Raw genomic sequence first — 15,150 nt, 5'->3', positions numbered from 1 at the left:
CTGTCCAGGGGAGGTGACATTGAGGAGCGGCCCTGGGTTTGGCAGGGGCAAGGCAGGACAGGCTCTGAGTTTGGTCTACCGGGGAGTTCTGCCCCCCTGCTTCGGGGACTCCGAAGGTCTGGGGGAGTCTTTGTCGGGAGGCTCGGGGACAAAGAGGCACGGAGGACAGGGGCGCAGACTGGCCTCCCGCGAGGCGCCCCAGGGCCAGGCAGGGGCCCAGCTCACCCACGCAGGCCCGGCCGGGTTCGGGCCGCACCCAGCCCGCCCGCGGGGAGCGCAGGGCCCGCGGCGCCTGAAGGGCACCGGGTTTCTGTAACCCTGCGGGCGGCGCGCGAGGGGCCAGGGCGGCCGCCCAGCGCCCAGCGCCCAGGGGGGGCAGCGCGCCCGCCTCGTGTCCTTGCAAACACGGGGGGCCCGAAAGCGACAGAACTTCGGGCAAGCGCGGGCGCCTCCAGGGGCTGCGCTGCGCCCCGCGCCGGCTCCGAGAGCCCCGGGGCGGGCGCGGCTCCTCCGGGACCCTCCGCCCCCCGCGCCCTCCCCGCCGGGGACGCGGGGCGCGCGCGGAGGTCGCAGCCCCCGGCGGGACCACTCGCGGGGGGACCTCTCGCGGGGTGACCTTGGGCAGCGGCGCGACCTCTCCGGGCCTCAGTTTCCCGGGCGGGGTCCGGCCGGGCGGGCACGGCGCGGCGCGTGGCCGCGCGCCCCGGGGGTGGCAGGAGCGCCCCGCGGCGCCCCGGGAGGGGCCGGGCGGCGGGGCGCGGCGGCGGGGCGCGGGGCGCGGGGCGCGGGGCGCGGGCGCAGCGCGCAGGCGCGGCGGGCGGCGGGCGGGCCGGGGGCGGGGCGCGGGGGCGGGGCGCGGGGCGGGGGCGCGCGGGGCGCGGGGCGCCGGGCGGCTGGCGGGGCTCGCCGGGCTCGGTCGCGCTCGCCCGGGACGGCGTCAGGCTGCGGCGCGCCTCGCCCGCCCTCGCGGCCCGGGCTGTGCATCGCGCGGCTGGAGCGCGGGGCCGCGTCCCGGGGGCGGCGGCCGCCTGCTCGGGGCGCTCGGCGGCCGCGGGGGTCGGGGCTGCGCGGCCGGTGCCCGCCCCGGGGCCGCCGCCGCCGCGTGCGCTCCGGGGTCCGCGCCGCCGGGGCGCGCGGGGGGCCGGGGCTCGCGGGGCCGCGGCGGCGTCCCGGGCGCGGGCGGCCGCGGAGCATGGAGGAGAAGTACCTGCCCGAGCTGATGGCGGAGAAGGACTCGCTGGACCCCTCCTTCACGCACGCCCTGCGGCTGGTGAGCCAAGGTGAGCGCGCCGCGGACCCGCCGGGGGCCGGGGCCGGGGGCCGGGGGCCGGGTCGGGACCCGCCTGCGTCGCGGGGCGCCGGGCGCGCACCCGGGGAGCCCGGGAAGCGCGGCTTGGGCGGCCCGGCGGCCGGGCGGGGGCATTCGGGGGGACCTGGAGAACCGGGGACATTCGGGGCGAAAGCCGGGATGGGGACTTGGGGACGAAGGAGAAGCTGGGGTGTTTGGCTGAGACCCGAGGGGAGGCTTCGGGGACCGGAGGGGACCCAAGGGAAACTTCTGGCTGGAGGACAGCGCGCGTCTGGGGGTCGTGGGGGCGGGGTGGGGGCTGGAGGGGGGTCTGTGCAGGGGCCCGGGGCACTCTGGACGCGGTGGTGCGTTGGGGCTGTCCGAGCAGCCGCGGGAGATGGAAGGATTCGAGGGGCTCAGATGCCAAAGAGGTGAAGGGAACAGGTGCTGGGATTGTTGGTGAAGTTTGAGGACCTTGGGCAGGGCTGGGGTCAGACCCCGTGCACGGGGCAGGGACAGGATCCAGAGGTCCTAGAGGTGGAGCCTCCGTTCCTGCCCCGGCCAGCCCCTGGGCACTCTGCTGGGGCGCCCCCTCCCTGGGGGTGGGCGCCCACCCGGGCCTTGCCAGCTGGCCCCCAGAAGGGTCTGTGCGCTAGAAGGGGCGGCCCGGGAACCCCCTTCTTGGCTCCTCTGTCCTCTGTCTGGGAAGCGCTGAGTGGGTGGCCCTCATTGGTGACTGGCTAGAGGTTCAGACACTGGCCAAGGCGTCTTTGCTGCCTGTGCCACTTCAGCACTCCTCAGCCAGCTCAGGGTGTGGACTGGCACCCACCACCGGGACAGGGGACTTGGGGTGCATGGAGGCGCGCCTCCTCCGGACAGCCTGCCCGGGGCTCGCTCCTCCTCGGGGCTTCCTGACTCGTCTGCTGGGATGGAGGGTAAATGAAGCCTGCCTTCTCCCGGGAGGTTCTCTTTCTCTTTTCCTTCTGTATCTGGATTTGTGTTTCCGAGAAAGATGCGTCCGGGGACCACGGGTCCGCTTGTTCTGGGGGGGCAGCAGAAATGTTATCTGTTACCTTTCGTAGGGATCACGCTGGGCAGGGACTCTCGGTGGTTCCGGGAATTAATCAGGCCTGCCGATGTTCACGCTGGCGCTGGCTCTTGCATCGTGGGGCGTGAGAGATGAGAGATGCAGCAGACGTGTTCTCCTGGTGCACGGATGTCTGTTTCTTAAAACAGCGACCTCCGGTCTTTGCCTATGGCAGCCGGTTCTTCCGAGGCGATGTGTGTGTGTGTGTTGACAGATGGAGCTGGTGGGGCCGCGCCGTCTCTGAGCATTTAAGCAGGATGTTGGAATTGTGGCAAGGAAATCATCTTACAGAGCTCTTTGTTTTATTTTAATTTCAGGCTTATTTTTATTTCTTTAATAACAAGGGTTCATGAGAAAGTCGTAGGCTGCTTTCTTAGAGAAACAGAGCCTCGCGCGGTCGCCGTGTTCTGCGGGCCTGTCCTGCGGTCAGCTGGCGCTCCTGGCGCCCCACGGGCCACATGTGGCTCTGCTGCCTGCTGGCTGAGCTGTCCTCGCTGGGAGGGAGCGTCTCTGGACGTTGGCGCTGGGAAGGACCGTGCGGCTTCCTTCATAAAGAAGCTGAGCCAGGGCTCTGTTGCCCGTCCCTCCACGAAGGCACAGTTTTAACTAAAAGTGTAGTGAGTTCTCCTGTTCTGAAAGTCAGAATTTGCTTTCTGCCTTGGTGTCGGGCGTTTTGCATACTGGAAATTCTCGGGGTTTCTCGGTGTTTTCCCCGTGTTCATGGCTTCTGGGTCCTTGAAACAGACCTCGGACGATGCTGCCATTGAGTGTTTTTTTCGGATGTTCCACCTGATTGCCTTACTTTTCCATCAAAAGCCCGATTCCTGTAAGAAGTGCGTTTCTCGAATTGAACAGTTCTGTGAAGGGAGAAAGAGGTGGGCTGCACAGATGGCTTCATTGCTGTTCATTTAGATGACTTCAGACACTTTCTCCTGAAATCACAGGCTGAAATCCAGAATGCCAAGCCTGATCATTTAAAATATTAATTATGCCCTGTTATGTAACTCCCGGATCACAAGTGCCTTTCCAGCACACAGTGTTTTGAATCGGAGTGTGAATGATGAATTAGGAAGTTCTGATCTTAAATCGGATCGCCACCTTGTCATTGGCTGTGCGAAAGCGTTTTTATTTCTTACGGAGCTGTATTTTTGACTGTTTGCCTCTAAAGGAAACTGGTTATTCAGAGGTCATTCTGTGTCCACGCTGGGTCTGGGCTCCAGCTTGTGCAGAGCTGAGGGGGAGCCGAGCCCCCCACCCCCATCCCGCGGTGGGCTGTCTGTGACAGGTGTCTTCTGCGCCGAGCCCTCCAGGCGCGAGCCACACCTATGTGCAGAGTGTTGTAAAGTTGCTGTGTGGCTCCTTCGGGCACCTGCCGTCCCCTTCCACGCTAACATCCCGGGGGCGGTGCTGTGTCTCCCTTTTTCGGGGCAGGGGGCTGAGGGGCCTCGCGCCACAAGCTTGGGCAGCTGAGAGGGATTTCAGTTGAAGCAGGTTCTTGTGCTCTCAAGGCCTCGGTTCTTGTCCCTCTGTCCCGCTCCCCCAGGAAAGACACACGCACAGGTGCTAACTGAAACCCCCCTGGAATCCAGGTAACTCACACTCGCGTTTCCTGTTGCCTGACCTTGGTTTTCTTTGAAGAAATGGACACCGGTGGCAGATCCCCCTGCAGGGTTCTCCCGGCAGGCAGGCCAGGGGCCCTCGGGAGGGAACCCCTCCTGGGAGCCACCCACAACTGTGGGCATCACCCATCCCCTTCATGAAGCGGTGTATGAATGGGGTGCCGTCATTTTTAAATATTTCGTATTTGCAAACACAGATCGACTTCCTAGCTGAGTCCCACTTTTTCTAGTAATGGGACGACATCTGTGCTGCGTGCAGCTTCCAGACCTGCGCCTCACGCAGCTGCCGCCTTTTATGTTTATCTTCCCGGGATAACAAGTCCCCCCTCCCGCCCCCGCCGCGGAATCGGATACTTTGCCAACGGTGACGGGTAATGTTGACTTGACGTTCAGAAGCAGACAGGCTGTGGGGACCCCCGCCCCAGGCACACACATCAGGGCCTGGAGAGTGAATTGACTTTGCAGCTTCTTGCCAAGGAGGCTAATTGGAGCTGAAAGTAGCGGTGCATGTTTTATATTATATTTGCTGGTAGGGGATGTGCTGACTCTTCCTAAAATCATCTTCAGAAATTTTGTGCGCATTATAATTTAATCCAGTGCTCACTCCGGTATTGCTTTGGAGAGTTTTCAGTCCAAGCCAAGTAACCATTAAATAAGATTACATAACCCTGTATTTTTAATTATCTGATCTAATATATGGATCGGTGGCTGGTTCACTGCCAAGTTATATTTAGTCGTGGGTTACGACGCGAGGAAGCGGAGCAAAGGGCTTGCGACTCAGGTGGCCTGTTTGGGGCCAGGTAGATAAAGTTCTCCTGTTGGTGTTTTCATAGAACACGCGTGTCTTCCTGTTACCCCAGGCCCCCGGCCAGAGGACTCCGGCAGTTCCTCGCAGGCGTGGGTGGGGAAGCCATGACTTGGCTGTGTGTGTCGTTGAGGGCACCCCCCTTTGGAAATATTTTTGATTTGCTTGAACGTCGTCAGACTGTAAAGAGAGAAGAATGAGATGAGAAATTGCGGGATTATCTTCACTGTGACGCCTTCATGCTGTGGGGTGTGACTCTCTCCTGCTTCATCCAGAGGATGGCATGGTTGTTTAGTTCTTAATTGTTTTCCTAGGCTTATCGGGTTTTGTTTTTTGTAAGAATGGATGCGATGCCTCACATTTTCAGAGAAACTGTTTCTGGGTTTTCCGTAGTCTGTCATGGTTCAGAGGGGCCCAGTGGCTGTCTGCGGCAGTGCTGGGCGTGGGGGATGCACACCGAGGGCCTTCCGTGCCAGGTGGGCCTCAGGCCTGTGTGTGCCTGCGCGTGTCACTCCCTCCCAGTGTGTGTGCCTGCATCCACACACGCTTGCGCTTCCAGGTATCGGACCTGTGGGTGTGTGTGCTCCAGGTAGCAGCACCTCCAGGTATACGTGAGGGATCCTGGAGGCTGAGGGAAAACCAGGCCTGCTGCTGAGAAGCTCATACCTCTGTCACCTGCCTTAGCTTGAGTTTCAGGTTTATTGATTCCTCTTCCCTTATTAGTCCTTCAGCCACCCTTTTCACATATGTAGTGACTAGGTGGTTGAGATGTAACTAAGTCAGCTCGCCTGGGTTCAGACTTAGCTGTGAACATTTCCAGGCACTTGGGAACCTCCTCAGTGCCGGCTCCACGCAGGGGGCAGACGAGAGGCCATCAGCCTGGGCTGTCGCTGTAGAGAGAGGCCCCAGCCGCTCAGCGACTTCCCAGGCCTGTCCCAGGGCCAGTCCCAGCATCACGCCTCCATCTGGCCGCCCTGGCCGCAGGCTAGGGAGGTGAAGTGCCTGCCGACCTTGGGAGGACATCCGCGACAGGGGGCGGGCGGCCCCGGCCTTAATCCTTGTTCTGTGTTCTTTGCTCTTTGCTCGCTGGGCTGTCCTGGGCTTCGAGCTCCCGTGCACACCTCCACTCCGCCCTTCACACTTGTGCTCTGAGGGGTTGTGTCCTGGTGTTCTCTGCTCAGCGCGCCCACCTCTCTGGTGGAGTGACAGCCTCCCTGGGGGGACGGGGACTTGTGGGGGGGCAGGATCTGATCTCACATGTCCCAGGTCTTCAGCGTTTCACCTGATTGCTGCCAGTCTCTGACTGGGGGCCTCTATCACAAAGGGAGGCGCCCTTGCACCTGGGGGTACCGGTGAAGAAGGGAGGGGTTCCTGGAGCCTGTGGGTCAGCAGTGGCAGCGCTGCCCGCCTCAGAAGTGTGTGGAGCAGTGGGGATCTTCCTCTCAAGGTCACAAAAGACATTTCCAGGACTTTGTGGAACCAGATGTGTGTTTACTTTCCTTCTTTCTCCAGGAACTTTTCAAGCCAATCATCTCTCCGCCCTAAACGCCTAAATCTAATGGGCCCACTTACGGCAGATGCAAGGCAGGAGCTGAGGCCTTCTTCATGGCAGGTGACCCTCCCTACCTGGAGGAGGATTCTGTAGCCTCAGATGCCACCAGACACTGAGCCGAGCCCCAGGGGCACCGGCGGCAGCTCTGGTGTGTGGGTGTCGTCGTTATGTCTCAAAAAAACAAAACCCCAAAACCACAGAAGATTCTGGGTGCTCCTCAGAAGCAGGGGCGGCGATCACGATGGCAGCTGCCCGATCCAGGGGACCTGGTGTCAGGCGCTTCCCACGCCCTCACTCCTGTCCCCAGCATCCTGCGGGACAGGTGGCACTGGCTCCCGCCTCCTCCCTGGTCTTTTCAGAGGAGGCGTCCGAGGCTCCGTCAGCGCGTGGCCTGGCATCGGGCTGGCACTGGGATGGGCCTGCAGCAAGTTGCTGGGAGCCCTAAGACATAGAAGGACAGCGCCCCACACCACGGCTGGCTTTTAAATACAAGGTTCACAGTAGAGGAAGCCAGTTAGGATTTCTGTCGGGTATGATGAGTTTCTAAAGGAGGAAGGATCCTGACAATGTGCTGCTCTCCTCCGTCCTGCGGCCCTTCGTTTTAGTCTCAAGTCGGTATTCTAGGGAGGGATGCTGAGTTAGGTCCATTTCTGTGGTCAAGAAAACAGGAAAGTTCTCTGTATAAAAAGTTAACCAGCTTCTGGATAAAGCTCCCTCTAGGAGGAACCACTGAGAGAGCAGAACTCGGGAATAGAATATTCTGCTAAGCACTGACATAGGCGACTGAGCGTGTGCTATCAGGGATGCATGTCAGTTTAAGGTGTGTTTAGAAGGTCTCCATCTTTTAGAAATAAGTCTCAAAAAAGAAAAGAAACAAGAGCAAAGAACACGCAAAAATGTCCCCATAGACGCTGGTCTGGCTGCATGGGGGGGGGGGTTGAGCTGACTTCCTTGCAGTTACTAATGGGGTAGTTACCGTTTATCAGGGGCGTTTGCTGCTTAGATACTTATGTGCATTTTTTCATTTAATTCTTCTAACAGCCCTGACAGAGTGACTCCTTCAGCCCTATTTCACAGATGAGAAACCTGAGGCAGGAAGGTCAAATACGTTGGCTGCGGCCTGACAGCTAACAAGGGTAGGCCGGATTCAGGCCCTCACTCGCCCACCTCCAGGGCCCCAGACAGCGCACCTGGGCGCACCTGGGCGCACCTGGGCGCACCTGGGCACACCTGGGCGCACCTGGGAGCTCTGGCCGGGGTGTGTGACTTCCTGGGACGTTTGCTCTCATGCAGCCCTTACGGTGAAGGGGCTGCCCCTGGACAGTGACTTGCGACAGGACGGCCGTGGACGGGCCGCGGGGGTGTGAGCAGGCGCGGGGCGGTGGTGGGGGACAGTCCGTGGGGGGCAGCTTTTCCTCACAAGGGCAGAGCCCTGCAGAAGCCGCACCAGGACTGGGGGTGGCGGGGGGGGCAGTCTTGCACAGGAGTCCCGTTCCCACTTTCCCCACCTGCAGCCTCAGGGTGGGGGGCGGGGCCCCCAGAGCCTCCGCGCGGCGCCCCCACGCCCCCTCCTTCCTGCGGGTCCTCTGGGCCATCAGCGCCTGGTTGCGCTTCCCGGGGCCGGCTGCGTGTCAGGACGGGGTTCGCGGGGGGGGGGGGCTGGGGGACGGGGGGGGGGCTCGGCCCGCGTTAGCGTCACGCGCAGCGTCGCGGCGGCTCCGACGGCCGCAGGAGCCCGCGGGCCTCAGGCGCGCCCGGACCCGTCAGGCCCGCCCTGGAGAGGCCGCCCCCCGCCCCCCCCCGCCGCTGCCGCCGCGCCTCTCGGGGCGCCCCGGCCCCCCGGCGCGGGTCCCGGGCAGGGCGCGCCCCCGCCCCCGCGGGTGGGACTCCCCGGCCGGGCTCCCGCGGAGAAGCGCGGCGCGGGCCGGGCCGTCTCCCGGGCGTTCTCCCCGTTCGGCTCCGCGCGGCCCGCGCCCCCTCCTCGCCGCCAGGTGGCGCCCCGGCTCGCCGCGCCCGCGGTCCGGCTCCGGCTCCGGCTCCGGGCGGTCCCGGCGGGTCCTGGCGGGCGCGGGGCGCGGGGCTCCCCGGGCGGGCCGCGCCTCCCGGGCTCGTGCTCGCAGCCGCGGCGCCCGGGTCGGGGTTCCGGGACTCCCCCCCCCGCCCGTTTCGCTTCGCAGCCTCCATTTCACTCGCCCCCCCCCCCCGCCAGGTGGGGCCCCCCTGCTCCCCTCTGCTCCCTCCTGCGCCCCGGGCGGGCGAGCGCCCGCGTTGGGGCGGCGGGACCCGGGGCCGCTGGGGCTCGGGCAGGGCCGCGGGCGGGGCGGGGGCGCGGGCGGCCTCCCTGGACGAGCCCGGCCCCGTCGGCGTCCCCGGCAGCGTCAGCCCCGCCCGAGGCCGGACGTCGAGGATGCGTCCTGCGCCCTGGTCACCTGCTCGGCCCGCGCTGGCCCGGGGCGCCGGCCTCTCGCGGCCTCCAGCCCTGCCCGGGCGGCGCGGGGCGCGCCCACCTGCCGGCCCGCGGGGGTGTCCACCTGCCGGCCCGCGGGGGTGTCCACCTGCCGGCCCGCGGGGAGTGCCCACCTGCCGGCCCGCGAGGGTGTCCACCTGCCGGCCCGCGGGGGTGTCCACCTGCCGGCCCGCGGGGAGTGTCCACCTGCCCCCAGGACGCGCCCACCTGCCGGCCCGCGGGGGTGTCCACCTGCCGGCCCTCGGGGGCATCCACCTGCCCCCTGGGCTCTTCACCTGCCGGCCCCCTGGGCGCGTCCACCTGCTGGCCCGCGGGGCTTGTCGCGGGGGTGCCTGGGGCGCTGCAGGGCGTGTCATCCTTCTAGCTGCATCTCGCAGGTGGCTCGGCTGCGCCCCGGGCTGTCGGTGACCCCCGAGTGGGTGCCCCGGGCCCCTGGGCCTGGATTGCAGTCGGGTGAACTCAGCCAAAGCTCTGGAGCAGATTACTGGGGAAAGGCCGTGTGTTCCCCGTTTGCTTGTCCACCGCGCACCATGCGGCCAGTCACCTAAGGATGCTTCAGAGACTCAGATTCCCACCGTCTGGTCAAAAAGACCCACATATAGGCCAGGGGACCCAGTTTCCATGACAGAAGAAGGGTGATAACACACGACAGAGGCCTGCTTTGGCGTTTTTGGGTGGTTGAAATGAGGTGGGTGGGGAGGGAGAGGTATCAGTGCCACGCACAGTGACTCCTGGCTGTTGCCTCCATCCTCACAGTCTCCACCTGCACCCGAACCCCCACCTGCACCCCCACCTGCACCCCCACCTGCACCTCCACCTGTACCTCCACCTGCACCTGTACCTGCACCTCCACCTCCAATCATAATCCTTTGGGGGGAAGCAAGCACCGAGGTGGGAGAACACAGAGGTGCTGGGGACTCAGAACGACCTCCTCCAGGGAGGGGTGGGCTTACTTGAGGAGTCTTGTGGAGTCAAAGTGGAGTTGGCGGATGAGGCTCCCCTGTGGGGTCCCGGCCTTCCTGTCCCTGCAGCACCTGCTTGTCCTGCTTGTCACACAGCTCTGTGGTTGCGTTTCGGACCTTCAGCGCTCCGGTCTGGTTTTAAAAACAGTGACTTGAAACAGTCCTTACGCGTCCAGAAGTCACACGGAGGGGAGCGCAGACCCACCGGTGGCTCTTCCGGCCTGTGCCCATGTTCTCTCTGCCCAGAGCATTTCCCGTTTCCATGTCTCGCTTGGGCTAAGGTGCGGGTGCCACTTCCCCGGCCCCGGCGTCCACCTGGGGGTGTCTGTGCTAAGGACAGGGCTGCTTCTGGCGGCGCTGCGGTGCCTAGGAGGCGGTGAGGTGAGCAGCCGCCCCGGCGCTGGGCCTCCTGCACCCCTTGGCACTCTCTCCAGCTTTGCCTTTAAGGATCCGGTTGGAGATGGCTCGCTGCATCGCTGTCAAGCTCCTGGTCCCTGTTTGTCTGTGTCCCCCCGTGTTTCCAGGACCCCATGGGCCAGCGTGAGGCCATCCCTCAGTTTGGATGGTCTTGGGCGGGACCGGCTGTGATGGGGTCTGCTGTCTTCGGGGTGCCCTCCGGAAGGCAAGGTGCCGGTGCCATCTCACTCCTGGGCTGCTGGGGGGGAGTTTGATCACTGCGTTACCTCCACCGTGAAGTTACTGGGTGTTTTTGGTAATTAATTAGTACATTTGTGGGGAGATATTCTGAGACTGTGTAAATGTTCTGTTCCTCATTAAACTCCCTCACAAATTTTAGCAGCCATTAATGTTTCTTACCTGAATTAATTATTACTATGATAGCTATAAAATGGTAATTTTCTGACTCAGTTATTCCATCCGCATTTATTGGTTTGCTTTCTGCTAAAAGGGAACATCTTCATTTCTTTCCTCCGTTCCCTCCATCATCTGTCTGTGTAATTCATGCCTCCTTTAATTCATTTGTTTGTAGTTCTTTGGAATGCACATGTATATGTGGTTGCTTATTAAATTACCCCAGATTTGACCTCTGCCCTCTGCACTGCTCTGGTGCGTCCGAGTATCCCTTTACCATCCGACAGCACCCGGCTCCGCCTGGGTCTGGAGTCAGCCACCCCCGAGGCGCCTGGCCTTGCTGGTGATCAGGACCAGCCTGGGCTGCTGGTCTCTCGCTGCTTCTAGGCCCTTCACCAGCTGGAGGCCCTTCGGGGACGGTGGGTGGCTGTGGGAGTATCGCCTTTGTCTTACTTCAGACTCTAAGAGTGGGTCAGCAAACTTTTTCTGTAAAAGATCAAACAGTCAGTGTTTTGTGGGCTACACATTCTGCTCAGCTCTGTTGTCATAGCAGAGAAGAGCCACCGGCAGGGGGTGAAGGAAGGCATGGCTCTGCCCCACAGACTCTGTTCATGGAATGGCCTCCTGCTGGCTTGAGTCTTGGGTGGTAGCCAGCCCCCCATCCCTGCTGGAGGGTAGGGAGCACAGGAGGGTAGGGATCATCGGGGGTAGGGAGCACAGGAGGGTGGGGAGCACTGGGGAGTGGGGAGCATAGGAGGGTGAGGAGCACCAGAAGGTAGGAAGCAGTCCCAAATTGAGCTCAGCAGCCACCCGTGGGGGCTTGGTAGACATTCTCTTCTGTGGATCTTGTGGAGCTCAATCTCCTCTGACATCAATTTTTTGGGGGTCCTTTGACCTGGGACCTTTGATGTAAGACCTTTGCCAGGGAAGCTTCTTTACTGGCACCAGCTCCTTTCACTCCAGCCTCAGGGCAGGTGCAGACCCGGGTGTCTGCCTCAGAGGCCGCCCACTTGCTCTTGTTTGGGCTCGTGAATGGGTAGAACTTAGGACTTTCTTCTTGCAACAGCCACCCAGTAAAAAAGCAGCCAGAAAAGGAAAGTTCCAGGAGGAAAGTTTAGAAAAGGCTCTTCTGGAGGACAGCGCTTAGCCCTTTGTCTGTTCCCCGACCCCCAGGCACTCTCTGCCGCCCAGCCCAGTGGCTCAGTCCCTTTGGTATCGTGGAGGAGCCTTGAGGGTGAAGTTCGTCCCCGCTGGTGATGCGGTGACAGGTTTTGGACAGTGGGGGTGTCTGGTGCCCCCGGGTTAGGCCACTGAGCTGGCTTTTCAGCGTCTTTACCTGCAAGTGGCCCACAGAAGGGGCTAGTGAGGTGTCAGATTAGTCTCGGGACTCACCTGATTTATTTCAGAGTTGTCAGTTTCTACTTGTGTAACCTTTAAAAATCCTTTGCCAGGCGAATTTTGCCATCTTCTGGAAAAGTGTCGATAATGAACTTTTCGAAGTACCTTGATGTAGGTTTTTTAGTTGGAGAGAGTATTGGCCTTCACCTACCCATCTCCATAAAGGAAACAGTATTTCTTCTGGTTAATCAAAATCTGAATCCTCAGAATAGGGTTTTCAACCACACACTTTGTCTTGACACTTAACACACCGTCTGCTTGGAGCCAGCCGGATGCCTGCGGAAATACCCACTCTGTGTGTCTTGCTCGTTTTTAATAATAAAGACTTCATCGGAGATGGCTGCTCCATGTAACCCCAGGTACTTCCATGCTCTGCGTTCTGTCTTCATTATATTATTTAACACCGTTAGTCCAAATGTTAATGAGTCAGTTTATATTATTTAATGTCTTCTCAGTTTTTTTATGGCCAGGCAAGGAATCAAGCACTATTAAGCTCACTCATTCAGTACAGTTCGGCAAGAAGCAATTTTCCTAAGAGATTTCATTTAAGATGAGGTGCATCTGTATAGAGAATGCAAGAGCAGTTTGCTTTTTCCCTTTCAATTTTCTGATTCAGATGTTCTTTGGTACTTATTTGCAGTAAAACTGAAAAACTACCAGGGAGGGTGTATTCGTTTTCTGTGGCTACCGTAAGAAATCGTCCCGAGGGTAGGGCCTGTCTTGTCTCATGGCTCTGGAGGTCAGAAGCCTGAAGTGGTGCTCACGGCGCTAAGTCAAGGCACAGGCCTTGCTCTGTTCCTTTCCTGGATACTCGGGGAGGCTCCAGCCCTCAGCTTCGCCAGCTCCTAAAGCCTCCACCTTCCGGGATTCGGGGCCCCTCTGCCATCTTTAATGTCCACACATCACGCTGGATCCTTCCCCGCTGCCACCTCTGCTTCTCTCCTCTTAGCTTTTCACTTCCATCTGTAAGTTTCTTAGTCATTATGTTGGGCTGACCTGGATAATACCCAATTTTAGGTTAGCTGATTGATAATTTTGGTTCTGTCTGTAATCTTGAATTTGCCCTTACCGAGCAGGTGACCATACACAGGATCTCAAGGTTAGGATGTGGACATTTTGGGGGGAGTCATTTTCTGTCTGCCACAGGGCATTGGGGGAGGCCACAGAAAACTGATGTCTGTGAAGAATGAACTGGGCCCCTGTCTTTTACCACACAGAGAAATGAACTCAAAATGGATTGAACATTTGAAATAAGACCTGAAACTATAAAACTCCTAGAAGAAAACGTGGGTCGTAAACTCCTTGTTTTTGGTCTTAGTGAGATTTTGAACCTCTTTAAAGGCAAGGACAATAAAAGCAGAAATGAACAGGGGCTACATTAAACAGACAAACTTCTTCGCAGCAAATGAACCGTCAACAAAATGAAAACGCAACCTGCTGAATGAAACAAAGTGATTGCAAAGCATATATCTGATAAGGGACTGATATCCAAAAATGAGGAGCTTACAACAACAAAGCAGTCCAATTAAAAAATGGGCAGAACAGGGCCTCCCCGGTGGCGCAGCGGTTGACCGCTGGGTTGCGAAGCTGCCCGCGGCCTCTGTGGCGCCGGTTCGATCCCCGGCTGCTCCCCGGCCACCGGAGGAGGATCCCACATGGCGCGCAGACCTCTCCTGCCGCCCGCTGCTCCCCTCAGCAGTGTACTTTGGTCCTTCTGCCTGCTCTGCTCCCCGCTCTGGCTCTGGGGAATTCTCTCACCCTCCCGCGCTTCTGACTGTACCCAGTGCATGTATAAACAAAACAAACAAACAAATAAAATAAATAAATAAATAAAATCATGCCTCTATAAAAAAAAAAAAATGGGCAGAACATCTGAGTAGACATTTTTCCAAAGAAGACATGCCCTTGACCAACAGGTACATTAAAAGATGCCCGATGGGCCTCCCCGGTGGCGCAGCGGTTGAGCGCTGGGTTGCGAAGCTGCCCGCGGCCTCTGCGGCGCCGGTTCGATCCCCGGCTGCTCCCAGGCCACTGGAGGAGGGTCCCACATGGCGCGCAGACCTCTCCTGCCGCCCGCTGCTCCCCTCAGCAGTGTACTTCGGTCCTTCTGTCTGCTCTGCTCCCCGCTCTGGCTCTGGTGAATTCTCTCACCCTCCCGCGCTTCTGACTGTACCCAGTGCATGTATAAACAAAACAAAACAAACAAACCAGCAAACAAATAAAGCATGCCTCTATAAAAAAAAAAAAAAAAAAAAAAGATGCCCGACGACACTAATCATCGGGGAAACGCAAACCAAAATTGCAGTAAGACATCAGCTCACACCTCTTAGATGACAAGAACCATCAAGTGTTGGTGAGGATGTGGTGAAAAGAGAATCCCTACTGTTGGCAGGAATGTAAATTGGAGCAGCCACTATGGAAAACAGTATGGAGATTCCTCAAAAATTGAAAACAGAACAACCAGCAATTCCACTTTTGGATATTTATTGGAAGACAACGAAAACACAAACTCAAAATGTTGTATGCAATGCCCCCTCCCCCCGCCGTGTAAACGAGTGTGGGTGTGTTATCCACAATAGCCAAGATGTGGAGCTATCTAAGTATCCACTGATAGGTGGATGAGTAGAGACATTGTGATGTATATGTATACACAATGGAATATTATTCTGTCATGAAAAGGAATGGCATTTATTGCTATTTGCAACAAAATTGATGAACTTTAAAGACATTATGCTGAGTGATAAGTTTAATAAAGACAGATACTATGTGATCTGACTTTCCTATGGACAGACAAAAAAAAGGCAAAACAAAAAATAAACTCATAGATACAGAGAACAGGTTGGTGGTTGCCAGGAATATGGGGTGGGGGTGGAAGGAAAATGGTTGAAAGGGGCTGAAAGGTACAAGCTACGAGTTATTAAATGCCGTAAGGCTGTGATGTGCAGCTGCTGACCTAGCTACTGTTGAAGCTTTCTAAGAGAGTGCATCTTGAAAAACATCACAGGAAAAATGTTGTAATTTTATGGTGGGATATATTATCTAGAGTTACGGTAGTGATCATTTCGCAATATTAAAAAAAAATTAAAGATTCATCTATTTATACATATAAGAGCTGGGGTACAGGCCAGAGGTGTGTGTGTGGGGGGGTGTGTGAGAGGATTT

At 58.9% G+C, this 15,150-nt stretch overlaps 1 protein-coding gene across 2 annotated transcripts in view; it reads left to right on the top strand.

Moving 5' to 3' along the window:
- Nucleotides 1–1,192: 1,192 nt before the first annotated feature.
- Nucleotides 1,193–15,150, top strand: part of KHDRBS3 (KH RNA binding domain containing, signal transduction associated 3) — a gene marked incomplete at both ends in the record, with an annotated part of 120,002 nt that continues 106,044 nt past the window's right edge. For both annotated transcript variants that reach the window (XM_084230295.1, XM_084230294.1), the window contains one exon: nt 1,193–1,280. In XM_084230295.1, coding sequence (XP_084086421.1) covers nt 1,193–1,280 — 88 coding nt within the window. The remainder of the gene's footprint in view (nt 1,281–15,150) is intronic.

This window comes from Talpa europaea (assembly GCF_964194135.1).
Source record: "Talpa europaea genome assembly, chromosome: 3".
In the NCBI taxonomy this organism is placed as follows: Eukaryota; Metazoa; Chordata; class Mammalia; order Eulipotyphla; family Talpidae; genus Talpa; species Talpa europaea.
The sequence above is the reverse complement of the archived record's forward strand: the minus strand, read 5'-3'. Positions and strand labels throughout refer to the sequence as shown.